Here is a 17,818-nt window from a genome sequence, read left to right on the forward strand (position 1 = left end):
AAGGAAGGAAGGAAGGAAGGAAGGAAGGAAGGAAGGAAGGAAGGAAGGAAGGAAGGAAGGAAGGAAGGAAGGAGATAATAGACAGATGGTTACATAGACAGATAGATGATAGGTAGATGAAAATTAACAAAGATAGATTGACAGATGGTAGCTAGAAAGACAGAAAGTAAGTAGATGGGAAGGAGATGGAAGATGATAGATACGATTCAAGGACTATCATCAATAGGTTATAAGTAGAAAATGTTATTATTTCTTTTCATGGCTCAATCAACCAACATTTGAGTAACTACTTAACTTGCATATATGTATAATAAATTACATAAAATAATGAATATTATATCTAAAAAACCTCTAGGAACAGCAATTTAAAAAATTAACCAAAAGTACTTTTAAATAAGATTTGAGGGGAAGAAGAGGGAGATGTGTTTTTGAAATGTTTTATAACATGCACACATTTCTTTTCTTTTCTTTTTTTTTAAATAAAAGCAAAGAGGGGAAGGGGGAAAGAGAGAGAAAATACACTTCAGGGACTTAGCTGTGCCACACTGGAGAAATCACTCCTTCCCTCACTTGGAGTTACTCTAAAAGCACAGTAAAAGATTATTTTTAAGAAATATAAATACGGGGTCAGTAAGATGTCAGGTAAAGGTGCTGTCAAGCCCGATGACCTGAGTTCAATCCTCAGGACTTACCTCATGGCAGGAGAAAACTAACTTCCTCCTGAAAGTTGTCCTCTTACTGTCAGAAGTACAGTGTGTGTGTGTGTGTGTTTGCATTCACACAGACAGACATAGACAGATAGATAGATGAATAAATACAATTAATAAACTTGGAAAAAATTTAGGTCATGACCTAACTGGAAAAAGTCCATTTCCCTCCTGGTTTGGCAGTGGTTAAGTTGGTCCTTCTTGGAACTTTAGGTTTTCCATCCCAGCCTGGCACTCTCTGTGGGGTGTAGTGGCCAATTTGGACCAGATTTAGAATCACTACATAAAGGGCTTAAAGGCATCGATTAGCACCAGCTACTTGCTACAGACTGAAGTATCAAGCATAAACCCCTTAAGCTTTTGTAATACTGGTTTTGAAAACTCCCCATCTCTGAATAACAAATGCTGGTTTCCATATGTAGCTGGTACTGGACAAACGTAAAAACAGCAGCTATGGTCCAGGTTTCACAGGGAAGTTTAGGGCCATCACTCAAGATGCTCAGGGCCTTCCTGCATCAGATGTCTTTGTGCATCTTTCAGGACAAGCCCAATGCCCTGGGAAGCAATAGTCGTTGAGAAAACGGGGGTTCAAGATCAGAGAAAAGAATGAGAAGTGTCCAGAACAGTTTTGAGGAAGGACTGAGGGAACTGAAGAGGAGCCAGAAAGGTTATTCAGGATGACTACTGACGACCGTGCTCAGAATAAGGTCAACGTACAATTTTCCTTTCTTGTTTCCCTGTCTGCTTTGGAAAGCTACACTGTCTAAGACTCATCAGAGAAACCTGGAGTGTATTCTCTTTCCTAATTCTCTGCAACATCCGCATGAGTCAGGGGCAGCCTATTCTAGAATCCTCACTTACATTTATCCATTCTCAGAAGTCTAGAATACACAACTACTCCAGTCTTGTGCTTCTGTTGGATTCTTCTGAATGCTTTCTAAGAGTGAGTTCAGTCTTGTGAGATTGTATTTATTGTGGGGAAGTTAGAAAGAGAGAGGAGGAAGGGGCAGAGAGGGAAGAGATAGATGAAGGAAGGAGGGACAGAAGAAGGGAGGGAGACAGGAATGGAGGAAGAGATAGAGGGAGAGAGGAAGAGACATAGTGAGGGACAGAGGAAGGGAGAGAGTCATGTCCTCAGGCTGGCCCTGAGCTTGCTAGATATCCAAGGACCATCTTGAATTTTCGATTCCCCTGCTTCCACGTTAGGCATGTAGCACCACATATGCTGAATTTCTAACTCAAGACTTCATGCATGCCAGGCAACCATCTAACAACCATCAAGCTGTGATTTTTATGAAATTAATCACTTTATCAGGTGTGCAAATCTGAGTGGAAGAAGTGGATCCCACCCCCAACCCTGGTGAGGACATTTTTGTGGATAATCAGGGATTACAAATTGCTTTTCACTGCCTCCAAAGCCAGGTGGGCAGTGCTTCAGAGGTCAGCTGGGGTCAAACTGCCTGGGTCTGTCTCCTGATCCCAATCTGTGCACTATGTAACATCCATCTGCACTTTAATGATAAGAATATAATAGCTACCTCTCAGGGCCGCCATGGGGACCACAGAGCATCCTTTGCAAGCAACAAAGCTGAGTCTCAGGACAGACCTTCTACCATCCATCTCCTGTTCCAAGTTCTATCTCACACTTTAAAGTTTCACAAAGGCAACAAACGAAGGCCCTGGGTGTAAGCATGCCCACTCTTCAGTGAGTCCACTGGCTTTCACAACCGCACCCACGGTCTATTAATCAATGGTGGTGGTTCCCAAAATGGGGTTCCTGGGACAGCAGTACCACCTGGAACTATGTTCAGGGTCCGGCGCATACCAGGCTCTGATCTGTCCTCCAACGGGGGCCTTTGAGAGGCCCCACATTTTCCCCACACACTGACACTCAGTGCTTTTGAAATGGGCATATCAGTTCTGATCCACAGAAAAAGAAAGCGATAACCACACTAGAGAACATGTCGGTTGAAATGGGCATTTCAGAAGAGAAGGCTGGGACCGTTCCCACAGATCAAGGGACAGAAAATGGTAAATGATGCCCACCTGTGGGGGGGGGGGCATATGAGGATAGGAACAATGTTAGGGACAGTGAATCATGAGACAGTCTCCCTCAAGACATGGTCCAAATGAGGCATGAAAATCAAAGAACTGTGGGCATGCTGTGGACATGAGGCTTGAGGGTCCATGGGCACTTGGGCAGCATAGGGTGGCCATGCTTTGCTCTAGGGCTCAAAGGGAATGAGGGCACCTGCCTCAGGGGTGTTAACACAGGTTAACACACAAGTGGGTCTGTAAAGAACCAGGCTGTGGCATCTGTGGATAGTCAGGACAGAGGAGCTCTCCTTGGCAGAAAAGGAGAGGGAAGTGCTCCCTTAGAGGACAGCTTCTCCAGCTTCTCATCATAACCGAAGCTTGTCTTAAGAAACAGGAGAGAGAGAGAGAGAGAGAGAGAGCAATAGAAAAAGAGAGAGGCAGGCAGACAGATATAGACAGAGATAGACAGAGATAGAGAGAAAGAGACAAAGAGACTGACAGAGTCAGAGTCAGAGACACAGGAAGTCCTCGTGGGAAGTGCACAGTCAAGGGGAAGACCTTTATAAAACCAGGCCCTTACAAGTTTAAAATGCGAAGAACAGCCCCAGATCTAGCAGTGAGGCATCTATGAGCCATCACTCACAACCACACACGTCCGTGGGGGCGGCCATCCGCGCTCAGCTATTAAAAGTCATCCTTTGACAGGAGTGACTCACACCTGCCCCCAGTCCCCATTCATCAGATGGGGTGGAGCTCACTCTAACAAGCTCCCAGAGGGATACTGAGGCAGATGGTCCCCAGACCTCAAAAAATCATTGTCACTACAGGAGAAGAATCCGAATAGAGATGGGCACTGAGCCACGGTATCCACATCACAAGCTTCAGTGGGGAGAGGCATGGTGTGAAACCAAAATGTGCCACCCACTTAAGCCCTGGCTTTGGTTTGTTCCTATAGCATAAGGAAGTCAGAATTCAATGGGAAGCAGCTTACATAAGTTACTTCTCTCTGTGCAAACCTTGAATCACCAAGAGAGGTAAAAACTGTATAAAAGTAACATTCCGTCCCCAAGCACCACCATGAGGTGCAGCCAGGAGCCCTCTGGCCCCTTCTGCAGGGCAAAGAGGGAACTCCCTTGGTGCTGCAGCTCTTTGGCCATGGGGCATTAGCTCCTTGGGTTTGGGTTAGGGAAGGTATAGGAGGAAAACATTTGATGCCCACTGCCCTCCTCAAAGCTTCCCTCTGCCATATTTGGTTTCACTACACTTGTAAATCTCAGGTTACTTTGTCTTTGACCAGGATTCTGCCTCCTCCTTGCCAAGTTCTTGACAGACCTGGATAATAAGCTAGTTGTAACAACACAAAACAAAACAAAAAGTGTTAGAGGGTAATTGAGGATGGGAGCTTTTGTCACACTAGTGACTACAGAAGACTTGTAGGTAAATATGACAAAGCCATTCCATGTTCTACATGATCCTGTCCATGGAATCAGCCTCTGGTGCCTATTCAACTAACAGCCAGGGGCCACCAGCTTAGCAGAGGGTAGAATGTGTGTTACGAAGGATGAAACCCTTACTCCTCTTTGTGTCTCTCTGTTCTAGCATTTAGCAGGTCAGTGGTCCTAAGCAGGTGCTCCAAAAGTCAGAACTGAATTAAAGGGCACTGGTGCCTGCTGGGAACTGGCATCGCTCTTAATCCTGGTACAAAGTCTGAGACACAAGCCACCGAGGCACCTGTTCAGAGCCAGTGTTCTGGACTCTACCCAAGACTCCGTACATCAGATGCTGTGGGATCTGCCTGCATTTGTCACAGGTATCCAGGGAATAGTACACACGTGAAATATGAGACCAACAGCCTTATCCTCACGGGAGCTTGTGGGCGCCAACAAGAAAGGATGTAATTAAGCAAAAAGTTTGGGGCAGCCACAAACACAATAGAGGTGGGCAGCTTCTTCCTCTCCTTTGCAGCTGGGGCCCTCGGGTGTGTGAATGTGCATTATCTGGGGAAGATAGGGAGATAACAGACCAAGGAGGAGGAAGGCCCAGAATGGCTACAAACTCCCAGAGACTTCAGCAGGTTGTTTACTCGAGTTTCCCAGGTGATGGGGTATCTGGCCCCTTTAGCAGGTCATCCCTCTGTGCTTCACACTGCTGTCTGGCAGTCAGTCAGCAAAATGGTCCTCCCTCAGGTTCCACCCCACACTTGGGGAAGCTGCAGGTCTGCGGGAGTGTGGGCAGCTCAGTTACTGGGATCTGGCCCAGGCTCCTGTGCCTGTGCCCCGTGAGCCTAAGAGGCTTCCCCTTACCACCCCTTCCTGCATCTACCGGGGATTCTGCAACTGCTGGCAGCTGTCACGGGAGCATCAATCTCGGATGTTTATGCCAAGCCTCATTTACACCAGCTACTTCTCCCCCAAGAGATGAATGTTTAAAACAAACAGCATGTCCATATGCTAGAGGCTCAGGCATATCGGCACTGGGGATCCCCAGACAGAAACATGAGTCAGGCTGGGGCAGATGCCTAAATAAACTGTGCTAGGGTGAAATTCCTCTCTGAGCAGGAGGAACCTCTAAGCGATTGCTCAGATTCTCCTAAAGATGGCAAGCTCTTGCCCCAATGGGGCGTGCTCAGAATGGTCCAGACCCCACACTCAGCGCCATCACTGACAGGCACTTAACTCGTGACCTAGCCAGCTGTACCACCTGCATCCCAGCATCCCTGTCCCCTCTCATCCCATCAGGAGCATCTGAAGGCCCTGAACATTCGGCATGGAGTGCTATGTGCCTACTAAGTATTTCCTGAAGCCCCCATAGTGTGGGGCTTTGGTCTCCAAAGATGAAGATGCTTGCAGGTATGGAAAAAGGTTGTTTGGAAAAGGCAGAGGCATGGAACTGGAACACACCACTTGCCCAAAGACACAGGCCACTGAAGAAGTCACAGCATGGGAAACTGGAGTGGTCCAGGGTCTGTGCCCCTCCCCTTTCAATTCTGCTTCCAGTGACTGTAGGAGGGAAGATGTGCATGATCTAATGTGAGCTGCACATAGTGTGCATTGCTTCCCAGACAGGGCAGAAAGGAGCAGGCAAGAGAGCTGGCGCAGGGTGGGCTTGGAACTGCACTTAGGCCTCACTGTGGTCTGGGTGTTGGGGTTTCCCCTCCCCTGAAAATCATAACTTGAAACCCAACTCCCCATGTAACAGCTCCAAGAGGCAAAGCCTGTAGGGGGTGATGAAGTCATGAGAACTCTGCCATCTTGAATGGGATTAGTGAGTTTACAAAGGAAGCTCCAAGGCAAGCCTGGTCTAAACAGAGACTTTATAAAAAAATTAAATAGAGAAGCATGGAAGTTGTGCTGTCCTGCCTCTCATGTAAGGACACAGCTTGAAGTCATGCTCCACCTGTAAGGACCAGCCCTCATCAGCCCTAACCTGACTGCCACCTCAATCCTGGACCTCCTAGTCGCTAGGACTGTGAGAATTAAGTTTTCGTGGTGACTCTATCTCAGGTGGTTTCTGATGGCATCCTGACTATGCCGAAGCAGGACATAATACAAAAATACAACCCACCACCTACGCTGGTTGACAGCAGAAGGCAGGCACCTCCCATCCTGTGCTTGCCTGGCAAACTCCACCTGCAAAGAGGGTGGAAGGAAGGGCAGCCTCCAGGCGACACCCTCCCCCTTCACTGGGCACTAAAAGACTGCAAGCAAAGGCTGTGAGACCCAGGGGAGGTACTGGCCCTCTGGGGATGACTTCTGCATCCTGGGATGTGAAAATTCTTGAGCTACCCTCAAAGTTGTGGGTCCGGTGTGCTGACCATGGCCTTGGGTGTCCCGCGCTGTAGTAGGGAATCTCTTTTTCTGTATTTAACAGCATAGGGGTTGAATGCCCCCTTTACATTGCAGGGTCTCACTAAGTGGCCCAGGCTGACTGTGACCTCAAGCAATAGCCCAGAGTGACCTGAAACTTGCAATCCTCCTGCCTCTGCCTCCCCCATAGCTAGATGACGGGCCTGGCTGTAGTTAGGCCTTTGTGACCCATCTCAGGCTTATGCTCACACACAAAGGTGTCTAATAACCAGCACAGGAATGAGGTCAAGTCTCTGCGGTCTGACACGAGAGACAAAAGCAGTATTAACAGGTAGCTAAGAGTCAAAGACAGGAGGTGGGAGGCAACTTAGGTGTTTCTCTAGGCTCAAAGAAAAATCAAATCAAGGGGCTGAGAGGTGGCTGGCTTGGTTGGTGGAATACTTGCCTGGCATGCCTATCACCCCATGTTCCACCCCTACTTAAAACAGGATATAACAGTGCCGGCCTGTAACCCCAACACTTAGGAGGTGGAGGCAGGAGATACAGGAGGTTAAGGTCATCCTAGAATACTTAAGTGACTTTGAGGCCAACCTGGGTTAGATAAGATCCTATCTCAAACAATAACAAAACAGCGGGCGGCCAGCCAAAACCAACCTTTCTCCCCATCCCCCCAGAGAAAGAAAAGCCACCAACCAACTCCGTTCTCTACCAGCGTGGAGTGGGTCCCGTCACAATCACTGGTGTCCTGCTCTGCAGCCTGGTCATTCAACTCCAAGTCTGGCTGGTGGGAACCATTTCCAAACTGCGACTCATCCTTCTCAGAGCCAGCATCTCCATTCTCTAAGCCGTTCTGGGCCTTCTTCAGGGGCATGATTTGCAAGCCACTGGGAGTAGTCCTATAGGACACGGTCTTGGCTGCCCTGTCTCCAGCCCCGGGGGCCTTTCCCGAAGACCCCTTCTTGGGCCTGGACAGGGGAGAGTTGACGCGCTTCCTCTTGTGGGAAGCTGATTTACTCTTCCCGGGTTCCAGAGGCCGATGGGAGAGTCTCTCCACTGGCAGGCTGCGGGCGTCTCGAAGCAGCTTGGAGGCTCCGGCCTGCTTCCCTGACTTCACCCTCTTGTCCTTGGACACATGCAGCCCATTGAACTCGTCAATAAACTCCTCACAGTGCAGGAGGTGATGCTCCGGCTCCCAGGTGTCCTCTGTGCTGCCGTAGCCTTTCCATCGGATAAGATACTCCCATTTCCCCTTCTTGTTCTTCCTCTTGTCCACAATCCTTTCAACCTGGGAATGCAAGAGGAGACAGTGAGAAATAAAACGGAATGATCCATCTTCCAAAGGGCCTTCGGCCATCATAGGTCCAGCTACAGATGGATAGGCAGACACTGGCCCCATGCTAACATCTGCTACTCTAGCCACCGGCACCCAACCTGGAAACCATTAACAGTGAAGCTTGCCTGATGACCTGCAGACGTAAGGTCACGCACTTGAAAAGCTCTAAGATAGACAAGGAACACCTGCTCTTTGGGCACTGTGCCCTGGGTTGGCTCTGCGGCCCTGCCTCTCTCACTCAAAACCAAAAGATCACAATCATGATGGTGTTCCTGATGGCTCTTCAGGCTGTAGCCCACTGGGAGCACTCACATGTTCACCCGTGCTCACTCCTGCTGAAATCATACTGCATGCTTTTCTCTAGAGATGCTTATTCTCAGGATTGCAAAGTAGACTCTGACTTTGACAGACCCATATAACGGTTTCTACTCTTATAAAAGTAAGTAACTCATTGATTGAGCAATGATATAGATGCCATCATAATAATTTATCTTTGTGATATTGTTGTATATAATAAATCATTTTAAAAAGATTTTTGTGTTTACACGAAGCTGATCTTTGCTACTTTGTGTGTTCTTCTTTTCCCACCTTTTATGTCCCTCCCTGCCCCATTCTTAACCTTCTAACACTAGTTTCTTCTTGACCATGGCTACTAACAAACCACAACCAACCTCTCCAAACCCACAACCACCAAACCCAAACCTGTAGGGGCCCTAGCATTTATCTACCTTGTGAAAAGTTCCCAGAATTCCAAACATCACACAATCATAGAAACTACCTGCACCTGGCAGAACCATGCCTCTGTTAAAGCACAAGACAAATCATAGTCAGCTGCTGCATGTATTCCAAAGCACCCCCATATCCCTACACCTGAGATTAAAGCAAAATACATTCTAAAAAAATTTCTGTGGTTTTTGAAGAAACCAAAATTCCAAAATTGCCACTACATTAATGTGCATAAGTACGTAGGGTTGGGTTAACACAGGTAGAGGGCACATGTGGAGGCCAGCAGATGGTGTAGGATCACCTGGAGCTGCAGTCACAGGTGGTAATGAGCTGCCTGACCTGAGTTTTAAGAACCAAACTCGAGTCCTCTGCAAGAACAATACATCCTCTTAACTGCTGGGCCATCTCTTCCATCTTTGTATAATAAATCTAATGTACAGTTTTCATTAATTCACAGTAGGCATTCTTGAGCTGGACACTACTGAATGATGGCCTGAGACCCTGCCGTCGTATTTTCTCCTGACATCCCAATAAGCAAGCATATTTTCTGTCTCCATTTTACAGTGAGGGGACCAGGGCACAAAGAGATTAAGCCCGAAGACCTGGGGTTGGAACAACTCTCACCCCAAACTTTGTCTCTCAGTCACTATACCATGCCAACCTTCTCAGCTGCAGGAATCTTTCACACTGGACAAAATGTATTTGCATCAACAAAGCTAGGTTCTCCTCCATGCAGCCACCCCAGATGCCATACAGGAGTGCAACATGGAGGCAGAGAGATGAGTACAGCAATTGTTGAGGGGCTAACAGGTGCCAGGCATACTGCCGTGGGGAGCACTGACATTCTTCCATCCGACAGTTAAGAGACTGGGGAGATTAGTTAGGGTTTCGATTGCTATGATAGAACATCACAACCAAAAGCACCGTGAAAAAGAGACAGCTTATTTCAGATTTCAACTCAGGTCACATTCTGACATCAAGGGAAGTCAGACAGGAACTGAAACAGAAGCCATGGAGGAATGCTACTTACTGGTAGCAATTTTGCTCCCTATGGCTCCCCTGCCTGCTTTCCTATACAACTCAAACCCATGTGCCCAGTGTTGGCACCACCCATGTGTGCTGGGCCCTCCCACCTCAATTATTAATCCAGAATACACCCTACAGATTTGCCTATAATCCAATCTTCTGGAGGCATTTTTTTTTCAATTCAGATGCCTTCTTCCTAGATATGCCTAGATATGTTTAGTTAAGTTGGCAAAAAACCAACTTGGACACAGTGCATGAGGCAACCTGGCCAGGAACACAAGCCAGGCAGGCTATAACAGTGGTAGGTGTAAACCCACTGTCCACACCCAAGCCATGTGCTTCTATTTAGAAACATGTCGCCTTATATTCCAAGGACAAACTCATTCAGGGTAATGCTGGATCTGTGCTAACAGCTGCTGTATCTAAGTGAAGGCTCATTTTTATTAGAAAACTGAAACAATCATTTACAATGGGGGGGCACTGTGCATTTGTGGATGTCAGAAGGCAGCTTCCAGAAGTTAATTCTTCTTCCATGTGGGATCCAGGGATCAACTTAAGTCATCAGGTTTGGTGGCACGTGTCTTTACCTGATGATTCATCCCATGTGACCTAAGCCAAGGGTGCTTTAAGAGTTCATTTACTTTCCTTTCAACCTTGTGAGTTTGCACTCACTTTTGCCAGTGGTGACTGGTCAAAGTGCAAAACAAATGTCTACAGAAAGCTCAGCTATAAATGAGATGTCTATATCACACTTCCTCACCCTAAAGCTCAAGTATTATCAAGAAAGAAGGGACAGAACGTAAGAGCCAGAGGTTGGAGGAGAACTTGAGAGAAACAGCGTCCTCTGGACATGACAGGACCACTGTACTCATGAACTCCCAGCAGCTGTGGCTGCCTGTATAATACCTGCATAAGGTCAAGCCAGCCAACAGTCCAGCATGGAGGGAGAGGCATTCACAAGCCTTCCCCAGCTGAGAAGCCATTGACAGTTGATGGCTTTTGGAGAAGGGAGTTGGTTTTCTGTAAGGGTATAGACTTTGGTAAGTTGACCAAACTCCAGTGGAAGGGCCACACCCATTTATATATGGGCATCGCAAACAGGGTTCTAAACGAGAGAGTGAGAAAATACAAATTGGGAAGTATAGAGGATGGAAAGTGGATCTTGGAGGATTTAGAGTAGTTGGGAGGAGTGAGAGTATTATCAAAATATATTTTGTTATTGTATAAAATTCTCAAGACTTAATTAAAAATATACATATCTTTAAAAGAAATGTGCTGGTGCATGCCTTTAATCCCGGCACTGGGGAGGTTGAACTAGGCAGATCTCTGTGAGTTTGAAGCCAACCTAGTCTACATGGAGGGCTCTGTTCTACAACTCCTAACATGCTCAATTTCCATGAAAAAAAAATTAAAAATACTGCATTCAAACATATTTAATTTTTTAAAATTTCCTTTGGTGATGCTGGAGACTGGACCCAGGATCCGGGACCTTGTGAATGGTAGGTAAGTGCTCTCTCATGACAAAATGCCCCTACTCTTCAACCATACATTTCAATGACAGTACAATTTATTTACAGAATGTAATTCTGAGTCACTGACATTGAGCTACATGTGAAGACTGTACTCCTGAAACGCACAAAAGACCATAGGAGATGGAGGGATGGGTGCAGTGAGGATGCCAACTGCTGTAAAGCAATGGATGGAAGGGGCCCCTATGTGACTCTGCTTGTTCACAGTTTGAAGTTCTGTCAACTCTGATCATCTCCCTGGTAGTTAATATGCAACAGATGCTATGGGAAATAATGAAGTGGCCTTTACCGCTCTGCCTTAATAAATTTGGATAGAGCTAGGCCACATTTCCTCTTCATGATACTTGATTCCTTAATTGATTTGTCTCTACTTAAATTGACCTCTTTCTATTACAATTTTCTTCCTTACAAGACTCTGTTTTACATGCATTGCATACATCACACAAACTCAATAACAGTTTTGTTTTGTTTTGTTTTGTTTTGTTTTGTTTTGTTTTGTTTTAAATGAAACTGAGACCAACTCATCCAGATTCCCAACCTGTGGTATCAAAGGTGCTGCCAGTCAGTTACAATAACACCTCAGAAAGCTCTGGGGGGTTCTGAAAGAGCCTGCAGCTTTGCTTCCTTTGAGGACACTGTGGGGAAAGACTGCACAGCTGACAGAACCTGAAATGGGAATAAGCAGCCTGGCAGTATCTGGAATGATACCACACCCAAGGACACCACCCGGAGTGCCATCAGCATATACACAGCTCTTGGGAGCTAAGGAGTGTTTAATAGCATGAAGGTATCTGCTCTAGAAAGCATAGGCTGGGCTCCTTCGGTGAAGAGATTCCTCCCTAGGTAAAGCAGAAGACAGTGTTACACAGTGGGAGGATGTGCAGGTGGGTGGGTGGGTGGATGATAAGTGGATCATGATGGATGATAGATAAGTGGGTAAATAGATGGATGCATGGGCAGATGAATGCATGGATGGATGGGTAACTGGCTAACCATGGCTAGTTGGGTAGGTGGGTGCGTGGATGGATGGATGGATGGATGGATGGATGGATGGATGGATGGCCAGATGCATGGACGGATAGGTGAATGGATGGGTGGATAGATGGATGGATGGATGGATGGATGGATGGATGGATGGATGGATGGATAGATGGGTGGGTGGGTAGGTGGGAGGATGGGTAGACAGAGGGTGGGTGAGTGGGTGGACAAATGGACAGATAGGCAGATAGACAGGTAGATGAATGGATGAATGGATGGATGAACTGATGAACAAGTGAATGGATGGGTAGATGGATGGGTTGATGGGTTGATGAATGGACGTACGGATGGGTGGACAGACGGATGGATGGTTGGATGGATGGAAAGATGAATCAATGGATGGATGGATTGGTACATGGATGCATGGATGAATGGATGGACTGATAAGTGGGTAAGGACCGATGGACAAACAGATGACAGGTAAGGAATGGGTAGACAGTTGGGCTCATGAAAGGATGAGCAGATGGATGGATGGCAGTCAAGTTAAAATGAACTTAGTATAATATAAAAACCCAGACAGCCAGGCTGGGTGGCGTACTTCTGTAATCCCAGCACTCAAGAAGGCACAGGCAGATGGATCTCTGTGAGTTCGAGGCCAGCCTGATCTACTAAGCAAGTCCAGTCAGCCTAGGCTACACAGAGAAACCCTGTCTCAAAAGGCCAGAGAGAGAGAGAGAGAGAGAGAGAGAACACAAACCTAGGCTTTGGAACAAGACCATCTTGGTTAAATCCCCTACCACATGTTCTTAAGCACATACATTTATAATTGTCTTCGTGCCTCTGGTGACTCATACAGCAAAGAGCCAGGAGGAAGTAGCTGGCCCATTTCACTGGGTGGCTGTGGAGAATATACAACCAGAAGTTCTCACACTCCACAATACACGTTACTTAATCTTGTATCGCTCCTATGACCGCAACTCTTGTTGCTGCCTATGACCAGAATGTTTCCCCACCTTGCACAAAATGACCTCAGATGACAATCAGCTCCTCCCCAAAAAGAAGGGAGAGTGTCTACCTCCTTGCATAAATGTTTCCAAGTACAGAAGATGGCTGCACACAGTAGGGCAGCTCCAGAATCGGCGTTGTCAGGAAGGGAGCAGAATCTAGATGGCTGGAGGCCACACTGGAGAGGGTTTCAACAGACTGTCCACCTCTGACCCATACACAAAGCCACTGGACAGTAAACTAACTTAATTCCAACTACAAGTAGAACTAATGGTATCATCATAGTAGCCTGATGTTTAAGGAAGGAAAAAAAAAAGAAAAGAAACCTGTTGACTCTGCCACCCTCTATCCCTATGACTGAGAACTTACCCATCACTCTATTTCTCAGTTTCCACCTGTGTGAAATAGACTTAACAGTATCAGCTACCAGCAGGACCGTGAGGAGGGATGGAAGGATTACAATTCAGAAAAGGCATATTCGGAAGCCCATAGCACCCAGAGATGCTCTCTTGTTCATGAAGCCAGTGGACAGAATTGCCTGACACAGATTTGCCCAAGATTTAGAACAAACGAGAAAGGTACTTTTCAGGTTTTGGGGAAAAATGCTTTTTATGAAAGACCAAAATGCCCCAAAGGAACTTGGAGAAAAGGTGTGCCCAAGCATCTCACTGTACTTCATTTCTGTCATCTCCGTAACTCACCTGCCTTCCCCATGTGCCTGTGTTGGCTCCTCTTCAGGAAGGGCCTTGAACTGAACTTGATGCTTCCTTTTCTGCTGGCTGAGGTTAAAGCCTCCTGACCCTGACCTGGCCTGTCATTGCAACACTTCCTACCTGAGTTATCTTACTTTTCCAGAACCACCCCAGCCCTGCTGCCCACCTCTGTTCTGTCTCCCAACTCCTTATTCCTGCTGCCAGAGATGTGGCCCTGGTCTGAACAATTCCATCTCCTGACAGTTCACCTACTTGTACCAGTCAGCAGCATTATCTAGAGCTTACTCCTTGCAAATGGAAGAATTGTCACTTCCTTCTCCTTGAGCTTATATGCATTCACAAACAGGTGAACAGTGTTCAAAGAGCTGGCATGCCCACACCCCACAAACTTCTGTGCTTCTTTTTTTTTTTTTTTTCAGAGATGAGCAATATGAGATGCTGAACTATTCCTCAGGGTTCAGCTAAATTGTTAATTAACGTTCACACTCTCTGATTCCAGCTAACTTGAGCTGATGCTTCTAAAGGTGTGAGCAGGGAGGTCCTCATGCAATCATTACCTGTGTCACCGTGACCCAAAGATGACTGTCCCGTTAGGAATAATAATGATGGCAGTCCCAGGGATTATGTTAACCACTGATAAAGTGTTCAAGCTCATCTCTGTACCCAGCCCTTCGGCAGAGCATTATTCTTGCTATTTGACAAGTGGTTAGACTGAGGCTCAAAGAAGATGGGTGACCTCTTGGTACCACATATCCAGAAGGTCCATATCAAGATATGAATTCAAGGTTACTGGATTCAGTAGCTCAACCTTCTAGCTATCTAGCCACACCTGACCGGGGGAAGCTATCAACTCTGTGGACCATCAACATGCAGGGAGAGGCATGAAAAAGGAAACTACTTCACAGATAGGAGGTGTCCATTCACTGGATGGATCACTGTGAACAGAAACAGGCATGGCGAGTGAGTGGCAGGCCATGTGTAAGAGGAGATCAGGAAAGTGCTCTGGTAAGGAAGGTGAGAGGACTGGGACACAGAAAGGCAGAGAGATGGAGCTGCCTCGGATGAACATCTGAGAAGGAGCTAGGAAAGCTAAAAGATGCTGAAAGGAGGTGAGAATTTAGATCCAGTCAACACCCACAGGGGACACACCCCCTGCTTCCCAGCCTCCTACCAGCAGGCAAACACAATAAGAGCAATGCCTAATATTTAGTGAGCCAGCCATTGTTGTACATGTTCCTAACATATTAACTCACTTCATCCTCAAAATGACCCAATGAGGTTATTCTATTTTGTCTTTTATAAAGGACAAAATGAGGCTCCTGGAATTTGAGGACCTTGAACAGCATCTCTCCCCCTGCCCCCTCCCAAGCATCAGAGAGCACAGAATGGTCCACAGTACCTTGGCTTCAGGATCCACCTTTTCAATGAGAGCCTTATAGAGGTCTCTCACTGTGTGTGATGGGCCCAACCTAACAGCCAAAGGAGCATCATCACCCTCAGAGCCTTTCTCTCTATGCATGACAAGGCCACCTACGTACCTGTGACATCTTTACATGACTAGATTACCCTCCCAAACTGGACAAGCCAGGGTTTTTTTCTGAATGCCATGTTGGCCCCTCTCCCTAATCCTCAATCACTTTCCATATCCCAGCTTTTCCCATCAACCATTGTCCCTCACCCCCTCCCACCCCAGAGAAAGCAGAAGAGAAAACCACAGTATCTCTGGGACCCAGGATCTCCTATCAAAGACTTTTCAGACCCTTGAATGCATTGCTTCCCAGCACACAAGATTGGGAACTCAGGTTTGCCAACACAGGCCTTGGCCTCTGAGAACAAAGAACAGGGAAGAAATAAAGAGTGATGTCCCTGACCATGGACATGACCAGAGCAGCCATCCCTGGATAAAAATATAATTCATTCCCTTGACCCTCTAAGGACATCTTTCTCTTTTTTACATTTCTGTATTTTTAATTCACATTCAAATATTTTCAAGAGCATTATGACATTTTTAAACAAAGTGCTTTTAAGGGTCTGCTTCCCATCCCCCACCCCCTGCTGCCTTGTTCCTCCCCTGGAGCCCCAGTCTTGACTCCTCCTTCATGTCCCATGTGTTTTTATGTCACTCCCATGCTACCTTATTACCCTCTCTCTGTCTGCTTTCTAGACATTTAAGCCTTCCCTCATACTTACTCCTGATTATATATAAACATTGATATGTTACAGGCTAGGGTTTTCATATCATGAAAAATATGTTGGGTTTGTTTTTGTTGTTGTGAGTTTTGTTTTGTTTTGGTTGTTTTAGTTTTTCAAGACAGGGTTACTCTATGTAGCCTTTGCTGTCCTGGACTCTTTGTAGAGCAGGTGTCCTCCAACTCACAGCGATCTGCCTGCCCCTGCCTTCCTGAGTGCTGGGATCAAAGGTGTGTGCTACCACACCCATCTGGATTTGTTTTGTTTGTTTGTTTGTTTGTTTTTAGTTAGAGTCACCTCAGCTGAATAGTATTCTTTCCAGAGTCATCCATTTTCCAGCAAAGTTCTTTGTTTTTCTTTACAGCTGCTTAATAGTCCATTACATATATGTATCCACATTTTCAAAACCCATTCATCTGCTGATGTACATCTAGGCTGACTCCATTCCCTATCTCTTATGAACACAGCAGCAATAAACATGGATGTGCAAATGTCACTGTGATAGGATGGAGAGGCCTCTGGGATATGCTTAAGAACAGCACAGGGGGTCATATCAATGATCTATTTTTCTTTTTTTTTCCTATTTTTGAGAAATCTACATACTGATTTCCATATGGTTGTAATAACTTCCATTTTTGCCAGCAGTGGCTAAGAGCTCCTACTTCCCAACATGGACCTTTCTTTGTGAATTCTGTCAATACCCTGAGACGGTTCCCTTCGGGTGCAAATGTGACGAATGAGGTCTTCATGGAAGAAAGGATAGGGAGAGTCCCAGAAGGAACTGCCCACTCTGTTGTGTCAGGTGTCCCAGTTAGAAAGACAGGAAGAGCATGTTCTGCCCAACAACACCACCCTGGGGAGATGGCTGCCAGACCAAGACACTTGACCCGGACCTACGTCAATCAAAGGTGCTTCCAAGAGAGCTCTGACCTGGAGAGATTCCCTAGCAACCAGGTGATAAAGGTGATAAAGACAGGACTCCACAGTTGTCTGAAGAAGCCTGGTTTCAACCAAGAGCACACAGTCATTGAAAGACCTACACCACGAGCATAGCCACTACCTGAAACTCTCCAGAAAGCCAAACCAATGAGACATCACTCTATGCCTTCAGCAAGCATGGGTGGAATTTTCCATTTCTGTAGAAAATAAGACGTCTGTATTCAAGCAGACAGATGATAAGATGAAGCCAACAGACTGAGAAGGAAAGCGACATGAAGAAAGAGGTAAGGAGGCCAAGAGAGGAAGAGCCAGAGAAGGTAGACAGTCCAATGGGGAAACAGGAAGGGCCAGAATCAAGCAGTAAACCAACTGGTACCATCAACCACTGCCTCACCAACTCCACAGGATGGCAGGCGAACGGCTACTGATTTTAAAGGATATATCAATGAAAATGAGGCTAGGCACCAGAAGAGGTTACAGAGATCCAACCAACATTAGTGGTGGGAATGAGACAAAAATGCTAATCAAGGCATAAGAGAGAAAAACAAACAAAATGAAACAAAACAAAACAAACCCCTATAAGTCCTGTGTCTAGAAGTTCAGAAGAGCATTCAGTGATGGTTGTGGGAAGGGAAGAGAGATGAATATGAAGGCTCTATTTTTCAGTTTACAAAACATCTTCATGTCAACAGTTGAGCCCTATTCTGTCATGTGACAACTGCCCTCCACCCAGAAGAACAATTTCAGGGAATATTAAAACAAAATATACAATAAAGTCACAAACATTGGGCTGCAGAGATGGCTTGGTAGGCACAGCATTTGCTGTGCA

The 17,818-nt window shown here is 46.3% G+C and overlaps 1 protein-coding gene across 1 annotated transcript in view; it reads right to left on the reverse strand.

Moving 5' to 3' along the window:
- Nucleotides 1-17,818, reverse strand: part of Cdyl2 (chromodomain Y like 2) — a 178,198-nt gene that overhangs the window by 52,669 nt on the left and 107,711 nt on the right. The window contains exon 2 of the mRNA XM_055621220.1: nucleotides 7,244-7,835. Within this exon, the coding sequence (XP_055477195.1) occupies nucleotides 7,244-7,835 (592 nt within the window). The remainder of the gene's footprint in view (nucleotides 1-7,243; nucleotides 7,836-17,818) is intronic.

This window comes from Psammomys obesus, unplaced genomic scaffold, assembly GCF_907164565.1.
Source record: "Psammomys obesus unplaced genomic scaffold, mPsaObe1.curated_primary_1811, whole genome shotgun sequence".
NCBI lineage: Eukaryota > Metazoa > Chordata > Mammalia > Rodentia > Muridae > Psammomys > Psammomys obesus.